The following is a 12,245-nucleotide window of genomic DNA, read 5'->3' on the forward strand; positions in this document are numbered from 1 at the left end:
CGTCGCCCCGATTCAGTCCGAATTTAATCCTTTCAACCGATGGAACGATTTTAACTTTGAAATTTGCGACTCATTGACATTTTTTAAAAGATTCGTTTCAAGAATTATAAACTGTCGAAAATATAATTCAAGTAACACGATTTCCACAGTTGTGAATGATAAAAATTTGTTATTTCTTCAAACGAATTATAGTATTCTATATTTCCAGTTACCGAATTCTAAATTTGATTTGCCCTCCTAGAGTTCTATAGATGCAAATAAAATCGTAAATATTCTGAACAATGTTCTTTTCTCAACGCGTTCAATCTACGATGTAACGATTGCTTACAATTATAATTGTTGATAATTGCAATATATTCATAATTAGTACGTTCTCAAAATTACGTGAGGTATCGTTCGAAAGAAAAGATGGACTTTGCAATGGGTTGGAATCGTTTCAACTTGACGTTACTCGGTGTGTGGCCAGAACCGAGAAAAGTATCAAGAGGATCACGATTACTTTCCAGTATAATATTCTGGTTTACGGCTATTGTGACGTTTACTTTCATTTGTGCACCACAAACAGCAAATCTGATACTGAAATCGACCAATTTCAACGAAATAATCGAAAATTTATCGATTAATATACCGATCGCCTTTGCATTGATCAAGCAGCTCGTTCTACGATATTATAAGAAAGGTAATAATACCTATACATATATATTTATATTTATGTATATTTACATATACATTTGTTTTTCCAAATCTACCTAATCAAAGAAATAAAGTCTAAACGAAGACTTATTTCACCCTTGTAATATCCTAAGAAATATTTTATGTAGCCGTATGAATGTGCATTCTATAGATTTTTACAAAATTTCTCATAAATGCATAAATATCCATAGTTAAGTTTAGTATCAATACATGAAATCAATTATTCCGTATCGAGACTTAATTTCGAAATACGTACGTACCTATATCAAGTAGTTATATTAGGCCATACGTGAGCTAATATAACTTGAAACACAAGTGTCTAATTACTGATGCTTCACATAATTACCCAATAATATTTTTCTAAAATATGTGATGATATCCACAAATGTAATATACATGTAACAATTAATATCTCTTTAGCCCTAACGCTATTACTCAGGCAAATGTTCGACGACTGGACCGAGCCAATCGCAAATCAAGATCGTCAAATGATGTTAAAGAACGCGCAAATTAGTCGAATGATATCCATAGTCTGTTCCACTCTAACGTATTTCATGCTTCTCGCATTTATATCGATGCAAATTTGGAGTAATATGCAAAGTGCGTCAGAAGCCGATCTAGGAGGACTCCTTCATCCAGCCACGTTCCCTTACGACACAAGCAAAAGTCCAAATTTCGAGATCACATGGCTGGGACAGTTTATAGGCACGATGTTAGCCGGGATATCCTATTCTTGCTTCGACACGTTCCTTGCGGTTCCTGTGATACATTTGTGCGGTCAATTAACTGTTCTTAGAATGGCACTCGAGGATCTAGCTAACGCGACGAAGGATGATAATTACGCAAGGTTCCAAGAACGATTAGGATTCATTGTGAACAGGCACAATCTGTTATCTAGGTTGGTACAAACGATCTATTAGTGAACTAAAAATGTTTATTAAAATGTTTATTAAAATAGGTCTTAAAAGAAGATTTATTTCTCTCACCAACTATTTAAAAAAAAAGAAAAGAAAAATAAATTAAGTGTTACTTAACGAAAAGAAGATGTTAATAAATTTAGAAAAATGAAAAATGCACAACGATAATTTAATTAAATTAGGATTTAAAGAAGCATTTGTGACCGAAGGTTTGCCGTGACCGTGGAAGATTGCTTCAATCTCACGTTACTTGTTCAGACTGTAATCTGCACAACCATGTTCTGTCTTACTGGATATCGTATGATAACTGTATGCTGAAGTTAATATTACATTCATATTCTTCCGACGAGACGAGAAATTGCTACATAATGTACATTCCGTTCCATTTTAGTCCGTAGATCAGGAGCAAGCGGACGTACGAATAGTTGGACTGATATTTTTCATCATACACGTAATTTATACTATGCTGCATCTTTTTATTTATTGTTATATAGGAGAAATGCTTCTAGGGGAAGTGAGTTATTTATACATATAATAGAATATTTTGTTAAAGAACGAAAGTTCAATTTCTTTCTTGCAATAGTAACGCTCCAGACGACCTAATGCAACATTTACTTTCAGAGTACCGGTGTTGGACAATCAGCATACGAGTGCGATTGGTACAATTTACCACCGAAGAACGCCATTTCATTAATTATCGTAATATGTCGCGCGAGGGTATCGTTTCAAATAACAGCTGGAAAATTCAGTCCCTTCTCTCTCGAACTCTTTAATGCTGTGAGTCAAACGATCATGAATCTAAATTATTTTCTAATGGATTTTTACACACATTTAGACATGGATCCGAAGAATTGACAATGATATTTTGTTAGATTCTAAAAACGTCTGCCGGATATCTTTCAGTATTGTTAGCCATGAAAGATTGACTGGTCGGAGAAAAGTATCATAATCGTATGGTTGAAATATATTGGTTCTTGTATATGGGAGAAAAAATAAAAAGAACACAGTAAACCGAACATTTTATAAAATCATGCTATGTATCGAATAAATATTTTGGTATCCGTTCAAAGGTTCATATTACGATTCATATAGTTCCATAAGAATGCTTTTATCCGAAGAAATTGCACAAACATTCGAAGAATCTTTTGGTAAAACGATCAAAACATTGAAATATTCATAAAACTCACATTTCGTAGAAATAACACGTCTTCCACAGATTTTGCTTTTGGTTATTTCCTCGTCGTTTTCACTTCACCGTTTTAGCTTACTGCAAGGAAAAAAGTATGAAATAAAAGAATGCATCCTATATTATATACATTAAAATTATAAGAAAACAATGATATTGCAGTCATTAGTATAAAAAAAATTGCACTTGTATAACATAACATAAAAAACCACAATATACAGATAAAGAGCACGCGATATGTCACGTAGAGCTATCTATACGTTGTGTCACTGCAGCGTACAGGGAAAGACTGCCCTTACGTAAACTTCTGGAACTACCTAAACCCTAAATGAAAAATATGAGAGAAGAAAGTTTCATGCTGGACTACGTACTATATTGTATGTATTGGCATTGCTATATAACTGCACATTTAAAAAATTCGCATAGAATAGAATTGAAATTTTTAATTACGTTATATTTTATTTTTATATATTAATCCTACAAATATAATATAATAAACATACCATATAAATGTAATCCGTACAAATTTAATTCAATTTATTTCATAAATATAATTTTATGAACTATATATTTTATATTTTATAGAATTCCTGGGCATTATCTTCATCGGTTAATCAAATTTCTTTGACAATGTTACCTTCTAGGAATAATTGTAATTATTCATAGATTATTTGCTCGATGTGATCAAATTTTTTTTACTTGTGAATTTTGTCACGCATCCATGTAAGGAACGTAGTATATACTGAGAGAGTTGCAAAAACGCAGACATCACTTGCTTCTTTTTTTATTTTCTCGTATCGTGGAAGAAGTTATGAATAATTACGAATAAATACATACTTGCAACAGCCAAACTGTAATGATAGATGCAACTTACTTCGACATAAAGTTGAGAATGACACTCTACCTCTCATATTCACGAATAATTGATATCATAATGCGCATTCTGACTGCATGAAGGGGACATGCGCTGAGAAAACGACGGAATAGCTGCCCAATGTAAGAACAGGTGGTTCAGTTATGGGAAAAAGGGCCTCTATGGATAACCAACAAGGTAATGTTACATATTAGTTAAGAAATATTTGTAAAATGTAGCAGTAGTTGTAGAAAATTTTCTTTTATCATCTTAACTGTTAAAAATAAATGATTATGTACGTGAAAATAATACGAAAAGAGCAAAAATGAAGGATATTATGCTTTTAAGTAATATACATACATCGCAAACGGAAAAAGAAATATTGTATATTAAATTTTGCGGTTAAAAACTATTTTTTAATGAACAATAATTCAGATTTAAAATACCAAAAAAATGGAGACTATACTTTTGAAGAATACTATAGTTAGAAAAGAAATGTTATATATATATATTATTGGCATGCAGTATTATTTATTAAGCGCCTATTTATGATAGATAGAAACATAGATTTAAACTATGTGTACGGTTGGAACTATCACATGCTAAAGTTTATGGGTATCTGGCCGGAAGAGAGGAAATGGAACCGACCTTCCAGTTATCACGTTCTGTTACCGTTCATAATGATGGTGGTCTTCGCATGTGCCCCACAAACTATTAATCTTTTGTTAATCGCGGGTAACTCTAACTTGGTGATCGAGAATCTTTCGACTAATATTACTACCACGATTTCACTTATGAAGGCTATGGCTGTGTGGATCAAAGGCAAACGTAAGCATTTCAGAAAATTAACAAGTAAGGATTTATCATGTTTCTTTTCAGTAAGAATATTGCCAAATATAAACTATATAAATCTTATTCTATTATTCTACATTATTATATTCTATTACCTATGTACGTTTTATTCTACAATATTCTTTAATCATATTCCAATTGTCAAACAAAACGGACTCTCAAGATGTACTCTATCTGCCATTTTCTCTTATTGCAAGCATTAAAGTTTTTGGTAAAGTGCATGGCTAATGACTGGAACACAACGACGGACAAAGCCGAACGAGAAACAATGGTGAACATCCGAAGGATCACTAGAAAGACTACAATAAGAAGCACGTTGATGGCCAACATTGTCCTTCTCGCTTTTGTGCCTGCACGGTTGTTTAGTATGAGATACAGTGACAACATGCTGTTCTATCGTGGCTATTTCCCCTACAACATTACCATCAGTCCAAATTACGAATTGACAATGATCGGTCAATTCATGGCTACTTTTTATGCGGCCACTACGTACACAGCAGTAGATACTTTCGTCGTTCTGTTGATTTTTCATGTCTGTGGACAGCTTTCCAATTTGAGAGACGATTTACGGAAGATTCAATCGTACGATACGAAAGATGTAGAAAAGAAGTTGCAGAAAATTATTCAAAAGCATGAATATATTAATAGGTTCGTATTTAAAAAATTTATTCTTTTGTTGAAGATAGCGAAAAAGATGGAAGAAGCACAGTGATGAGTATAAATTATAATAAGAAGAATCATGAGATATTAATTAACGAAATTGAAATTCTAGAATTTAAAATCTTTCTAAGTCCATCTTTTACTTTCTTTGTTCTAACCCTTAAATGCATAATTTTTCCATCTGACAATAATTAATCATGTCGTATGCATATCTAAGATTTGCCAACAAGATAGAGAATTCTTTCAACATGATGCTCCTTCTTCAAATGCTGAGTTGCACCATTCAGATATGCTCTCAGTCTTACCAAGTCATTATGGTACGAAGAAAAGCATACCTTTTCCAAATGTATATCGTATTAAAGTATCAACAAATTTTCTAAAATAAATACATCATCTTTAACATCATTTAATTTATAGTCATTTGGAGAGGAAGAGACGGAATACATGATTTTGCAACTTTCGTTTCTGCTGATATACGTAGTTTATGTGATGTTGCATTTGTTCCTATATTGTTACATGGGCGAAAAACTAACTTCCGAGGTACCTTTTATGAAAGAAGAATTAATTAATCGATGTTTTCGGTAATTAAAATTTGCAATTTTTTTCAGAGTGCAGAAATTGCTAACACGGCGTACAATGCCGAATGGTATAATTTACCTCCCAAGAATGCAAGATGGCTTATTATTATCATGTGTCGTGCCAGGGCTTCACCTTTAAAAATTACAGCAGGCAAATTTTGTTCCTTTACTTTAGTGCTATTCTCTCAGGTAAGCGTGAACGAGTCATAATACAATTTACTCTAAAATGTGTTATAACGCAAGCGTGTCATTAGCAAAACTGAAATGTGCATTCGATAAATTCGTCGTGACATGCGCTTTCGTATGAGATAAAAAAACGTACAGCATTCTGCTTCAAAAATTGGAGGTCACTCTTGTTTCTTGAAAAATTCTGAAAATATTAAAAATTGTTACGTACTCTAATACTGGTCATAGAAAACTATAAAACTTTTTCCTCGTCCACTTTTTTCTAATATATGCAATTTACAAGAAAACACTGGCCAATAAATCCGTAAACGCCCTATACATTTAAGATTTAGTTCAGATATAAGATAAGATGTATGTATATGTTTAAGATAACAATAGAACAATATTCTAAAAGAAATACGAGAATGTGTGGGAGTTAGAAAAACACGTAATCCAAATCCTTCGTCTGGGCTGTGAAAACGAATAATAATATAAAAAAGAACAATATACATATGTGACATTTCACATTTACATAAACATATGCAGAGCAATTTCTTTTTCTTGTGTTCAGGTCTTAAAAACCTCGATGGGATATGTTTCTGTTCTACACGCAATGAAAAATAAATAATATACTTCTGCAAATTTTACAACTGTCCATTAACTTGATAAAAGAAGTATTACGAAAAGAAAATTTTAATATATTCCTCTAAATGATAAATTATGCCTCAAAGCAACAAGAAGTAACAGACGAGATGAAAAATTAGACAGCGTAAAGAGTAATCAAATTATTAATTATTAACAAGATTCCTCGAGACCACGAATATTTTCTGACGAAACATTTTTCTTTCTTCTTGCGTTCATTTTTCTCCACATCGACATTTTTCCTTTTTTTTCTTTTTGCTTTGGGTGCATGATACTTGAGCAGCTTTAAACTTATTTCTAGTTGACTACTTACAGATGATCCGCAGACACGCTATTGATGAATATTTAACCAGTCTACGAACCGTAACCGCAGCTGGTACTTTTGTTACAAGTGTTGCTCCTGTTAGATATCATCATTGTCCACTGCCATTTTCCCTATTTCTCATCGATTATGCGCTCTTTTTGAAGTGGAAACTTGGACACATTGCGAATGGATGACAGTTGGTATACCATCACGAGTAGCTACAATCAAAAGCAATGGTGTTACTGCTATTATGCTATAATATAAAAATAATATAGATAATACAATTATGCTAAAATATAATACAATGAATCATCAAGAAAATTCTGAATCAATAGCCCGCGAATTTTTTAACAAATTCATATTTCCATGAATATCATTTAAGGAAATAGGACTTGGATAAAAAATTGTTTTACTTTCTGGATATTATAGAGAATACTGTACTGTATCAGGTGCATTTCGTGTAATTTCTCATTTCCAAAATTTCCATAAATCCATGGAAATCCGAAATCTGTTAGTCAGTAAAAATTGTTTATTTGTGTAGAATAACGATTAAGAATACATAGAAGAAAATCTGTAGAAATTATTTGCAAGAGTTTTCACCGTTTATTTCCGTCAACGTTGACGAATGAAAGTTCGCATGGTGCGTGGCTAATAAACGTTATTAACAATTGTGTATGGAACACCATCACAATGGGTGAAAACAAAGAGAGATTGGCCATAGTTTTCTTTGATGCGCGCAGATAAAAAATAAACGGTTGCTGTACGGTTTGCTGGCAACAGAAAACGTCACCTTATAAAAATCACCGCCCCCATCGTCTGCGACGTTACTTTAGTTCCTCTCACGTCGCGAAGTACACGACTTTTCTCTTACACGAGAATTTACAATAATTTTTTCTTTGTACAATGTTCCTACGATAATTTCGACTATAATTAGTACTTTATTTGTTTCGTGAGATACTTTTAGTTTGACCAAAAGGTCCAGTTTGTTGTGTATATGGTGAGAAATTAAATTAAGTTGGCAGAAAATGATGTTAAATGCGAAGATTTTGATTATCATGGGATTAGTGAGTTATGGGGTTATTGCTAGAAACATGGAAGGCAATAAAGAGCTTCTTAAGGAACAAAGTAATAAGAAGCATGGGGTTTCTATGTTGATGGAAATAGCGAAGGAGCTTGTACAAAGATCCTCGACTAGTAGTCAGGTATGTCATCATATAATAATATATTATAAATATAATAGTGAATTATATTTATTATGTACATATTTAATATCGTATACAAGGTGTTTCTCGCACCTTAGCTTACGCCAAATACATTTATATTCGATTTAAGAAAGTAAAGACAATCTTTACTTGGACAATCTTTACTCTCTAAATGGAATCTTTGATTTCGCCTCTGCTTCAGAAGCAAACACGTATACCTCGTGTTGCACTATTTGAAATTATTTAATTTTAATTTGTGAAATACTCGTCTACGTAGTGTCAACATTTTTGATTAGAAATATCTTATATAGTAGCATAAAAATGATAACAGAAATTGTTACAAAACAGAACATACTGAAGTAATTTTGTCAGAAATTATAAAATAAACGAATTAAGAATAAATGAAGTATTAATTTTTAACGTTACAATTGTTACAGGTATTGAATCTGAATTTATCAAATTTGTTATTACTTTTGGTATTGAAAGCAGTCGTATTTGGAGCAGGATATCTAGGCCATCATGGTTACAAAGGACGCGACTTGGAAGAAGGTGTATTTTATCGAAACAATCATCAAAATTGAACAATGTTTTCTTATATTTAGACGTACGAAATATTGAAAATAATAATATATTTCCAGAAAATGTGGTATCCGAAGCTGAAGTTACGTTGGCATTAGGATACTTGATGGGAGATACCTGTCTGTATAGAGCAGCCTGCGAAGAACCTCACGTCGCGAAAGAATATCTAGGAGCTGCAGAAATGATCATCCAAGTGATAAAATTGCTACCCCAGTACGTAATTTACAATAAATTTTTTTAAATATATCTTTTAGTTCGCCTAGCACAAGGCTATGAATTTTCATGCCTTTATGGAAAAAAGATACAAAGAATAAATAGAATGCATATAATATTCAAAAATGTATAAAATATACAAAGTAAAGTATTTGTTATACATAATATTTAGTACATGAAATAAATCTCTATTCAGGTCCCATTTCTTTAATTGTGTTCATAAAGGCATAAATATACGTAAATATTCGCAGTTTACAATTTTTAAAAATAATTGTGTCTACTTTTCAGAGGTTCGTCGATTGAAGGGAAGTACGAGCAAATAATGGCGGAATTCCGAAAAGCCATCGAACATGGTGTTGCAGATAATTGCCCGCATCAATATACTTGCAAGAAAGAGAATATTAAGAATTTTTTGAAGGAAGAAGGGAAATGAAAATATACTGAATTAATAATTGACACTCTGGAAGAACCTATAGTATTTGTTGGATGCTCTCAAAAATAAATTGTACGCTTCTGAATGACTCCTTTAATTTTTTACAATTATTACATTTGTCCATAAAGCTCTCTTTTGTTATTTGTCAATTTGATAATTAGTGTCAATTGAAAAAATTGACTTCTATCAATTATCCTTTTTTAAACAAATTGATCATTTTTTTAATAACGTCATAGGTTACAATAATTGTTGGGCTTTATATAATTAATTTCTGACAATGTAAAAATCGAAGTGCTTAGGTACACCGAGAATTGAACGTGAAATATTCGGATTGTGCAGAAAAATTTTATTTTATTGGTTCAAACGCTTAATCCACAATACTTTAACCTTTTCCATCTCTATACTACCTACATATTTTATATACTATATAGTATACTTCAATTATTGTAATTTAATTTGTATCTATTTGATATGCTATTGTATATAGTAATATTCCTTGCCCTCTCACCTCAAACTATATAGTAAGTTAAACCATTTCAGAAAACGTCTAATTTGATATTTCTTTTGTGTAACATTATCATTATACATATAGATATATGTAGAATTTTATGATTCATGTATCATAAAGCTTGAACTATTACTAACAATATGCACGCAGTATATCTGCATAATTTTAACATATTACTTTCTCCAAAACTATCAAAACTATCATCTTACTTCGCAGTTTCAAATTCGTGTTCATATGCGCCATCTTGATGTTTTCTAGCATTCCTTTCCTAGAGATTATTTTAATTGAAAAAACGTAAAAACAATGGTATCTGACAAAATATGCATTATCTTAAACATAACGAGATATTTAATTAAAACATTAAACATTGATTTACCTAATTTTTCTTATTTTATTTCACTTTTACGACAAAGAAATAACGCGTCAATATCACAGTCGTTTAAAAACTAAAAGCTTTCGTGTTCGCCGCCAGATGTCAGTTCTGCAGTTTGACAACTAACCTATCCTAATGAAGCATACTGACGATCAAGTTTTGATTTTCGCCTATTCACGCCGTTTGTGCGTATAAACAATTTTTGCCTGTAATAGTATTACAGTACTTATAACTACGATTGACTGAAAAATGAGTTCCATAGGCACAGGGGTAAATATATAGTGTATTAATTTAAAAGAAACTGTGATAATCTATTAGTTATGAACAATAATAAAATATAACCTCCTTTTGATTTTCAGTATGATTTGTCTGCTTCTCAATTTTCACCTGACGGACGTGTGTTTCAAGTGGAATATGCGCAAAAAGCCGTCGAAAATGGAGGGTGAGTGTTCAAATAATTTTATGTGTCAATTTATCTTAAAAATATCTTTTGCGTGTTTGGTTATCTACACCATTCGCAAGACTTCAAAGATACTGCAGTGATACAGAGAATTTTCAATAATTTATAAACTTTTGTTATAGTTTAAAATATTTATTTGAAAATTATATTGCTTTGATTATAGAACAGTTATAGGATTAAGAGGAAAAGATGGCATTGTATTTGCTGTGGAAAAGATAGTTACTTCCAAGCTTTATGAAGTTGGCACAAATAAAAGAATATTCAATATAGATAAACATCTTGGTATGGCAGTTTCTGGTTTGATATCCGATGCCAGACAGATCGTGGAGATCGCTAGATCAGAAGCGTCCAGCTACAAATCCCAGTATGGAATTGGTATTCCTCTGAAATACTTAAATGAAAGAGTTTCTATGTATATGCATGCGTATACTTTGTATTCGGCAGTCAGACCATATGGCTGTTCTGTAATACTTGGTGCATATGAACACGATGGCCCAACTATGTATATGATAGATCCTTCTGGAGTTTCATATGGGTACTATGGTTGTGCTGTTGGTATGTATAAATATATAGGATATGTCCATTTTAAATATATACATATGATTATTTCTATAAACATCAGAAATGTAAAAAAATATTTTATAGATATTTCGATCTTTTACATTATTAGTTAAAGAAATTCATTTTTTTTAAATGGAGTTATACATTTTCTCATATGTCATCGGATACAATTTTTAATTTTTTACAAAAAAATATTAAAATTCTTTGGTCAAAAAATGATTAATTTGAAAAATATTTTGACTTTAATCTTGTAAAACTTATTGTATGAAAGGCAAGGGAAGGCAACGCAACATTTTTATGTTTATATTTTCCTTGCCTTTCATACGATAAGTTCTACAAAAGTAAAGTTAAAATATCTTTCAAACTAATCATTTTTCAATCAAGGTACATTAATACTTTTTTGTAGACAATTAAAGTATGCATCGAATGGTGTATAAGGAATTGTATACCTTCATTTTAAAAAGTTGTTACTGAAATCTCTGAAAAATAAGAAAGTAAAAAAAGAATCGATATATCTTATTAAGTTTTCCCTATGAAATCAAACAACTATCATCTGAAATATTTTTCGAATTTCTGATATTTATAGAAATAATCAGATGTATATATGTAAAGCATCATATTAAATACATCATTCTATAGGCAAGGCAAAACAGTCTGCAAAGACGGAAATTGAAAAATTGAAACTATCTGAAATGACTTGCAATGAATTAGTAAAAGAAGCAGCACGTATAATTTATCTTGTTCACGATGAATTAAAAGACAAGCAGTTTGAGCTTGAAATGAGCTGGGTTGGTAAACATACGAATGGAAGGCACGAGCGCATACCGGCGGACGTAAAAGCTGACGCTGAGGCAAAAGCGAAACAAGCAATGGCAGAAGATTCAGACAGTGACACGGAAGACATGTAAATTGACTCGATAGTCTTAAAGATACTTTTTATATTGTAAGTTATAATTTAAATACCTACAAATTACTGCAACAAATTTATTGTCACCTTGATATAGTGAAATAAAGAATACTGTCTGTTGTTTATAAAATTGCACATTCTCTCTTTTTAATATAAAGC

The 12,245-nt window shown here is 31.6% G+C and overlaps 5 protein-coding genes across 5 annotated transcripts in view; 4 read left to right on the forward strand and 1 right to left on the reverse strand.

Annotated features, from left to right (window-relative positions):
* LOC100651408 overlaps nucleotides 1–3,265 on the reverse strand; it is a 79,407-nt gene extending 76,142 nt beyond the window's left edge. The window contains exon 1 of the mRNA XM_048408933.1: nucleotides 2,798–3,265. The gene's annotated coding sequence lies outside the window, so the exon portion shown is untranslated. The remainder of the gene's footprint in view (nucleotides 1–2,797) is intronic.
* On the forward strand, nucleotides 409–2,791 carry LOC100650689. The gene is made up of 4 exons (XM_048408491.1): nucleotides 409–736; nucleotides 1,114–1,595; nucleotides 2,232–2,387; nucleotides 2,483–2,791. Exons 1-4 carry the CDS (start codon nucleotides 409–411, stop codon nucleotides 2,534–2,536), a joined length of 1,020 nt encoding a protein of 339 aa, XP_048264448.1. The 3' UTR covers nucleotides 2,537–2,791.
* A 1,008-nt stretch (nucleotides 3,266–4,273) lies between the features above and the next one.
* LOC105666088 (odorant receptor 4) lies at nucleotides 4,274–6,532 on the forward strand. Its single transcript, XM_048408492.1, has 6 exons — nucleotides 4,274–4,477; nucleotides 4,699–5,153; nucleotides 5,392–5,478; nucleotides 5,579–5,701; nucleotides 5,770–5,928; nucleotides 6,476–6,532. The coding sequence occupies exons 1-6, from the start codon at nucleotides 4,330–4,332 to the stop codon at nucleotides 6,530–6,532; spliced, it is 1,029 nt and encodes a 342-aa protein (XP_048264449.1). The 5' UTR covers nucleotides 4,274–4,329.
* Nucleotides 6,533–7,129: 597 nt separating this feature from the next.
* On the forward strand, nucleotides 7,130–9,354 carry LOC100650565. The gene is made up of 4 exons (XM_012312104.3): nucleotides 7,130–8,052; nucleotides 8,490–8,601; nucleotides 8,655–8,844; nucleotides 9,133–9,354. The coding sequence occupies exons 1-4, from the start codon at nucleotides 7,876–7,878 to the stop codon at nucleotides 9,275–9,277; spliced, it is 624 nt and encodes a 207-aa protein (XP_012167494.3). The 5' UTR covers nucleotides 7,130–7,875; the 3' UTR covers nucleotides 9,278–9,354.
* Nucleotides 9,355–10,265: 911 nt separating this feature from the next.
* LOC100645639 (proteasome subunit alpha type-3) lies at nucleotides 10,266–12,216 on the forward strand. The gene is made up of 4 exons (XM_003397900.4): nucleotides 10,266–10,428; nucleotides 10,518–10,600; nucleotides 10,782–11,173; nucleotides 11,819–12,216. Exons 1-4 carry the CDS (start codon nucleotides 10,408–10,410, stop codon nucleotides 12,085–12,087), a joined length of 765 nt encoding a protein of 254 aa, XP_003397948.1. The 5' UTR covers nucleotides 10,266–10,407; the 3' UTR covers nucleotides 12,088–12,216.
* Nucleotides 12,217–12,245: the final 29 nt, after the last annotated feature.

This window comes from Bombus terrestris, chromosome 9 (genome assembly GCF_910591885.1).
Source record: "Bombus terrestris chromosome 9, iyBomTerr1.2, whole genome shotgun sequence".
NCBI lineage: Eukaryota > Metazoa > Arthropoda > Insecta > Hymenoptera > Apidae > Bombus > Bombus terrestris.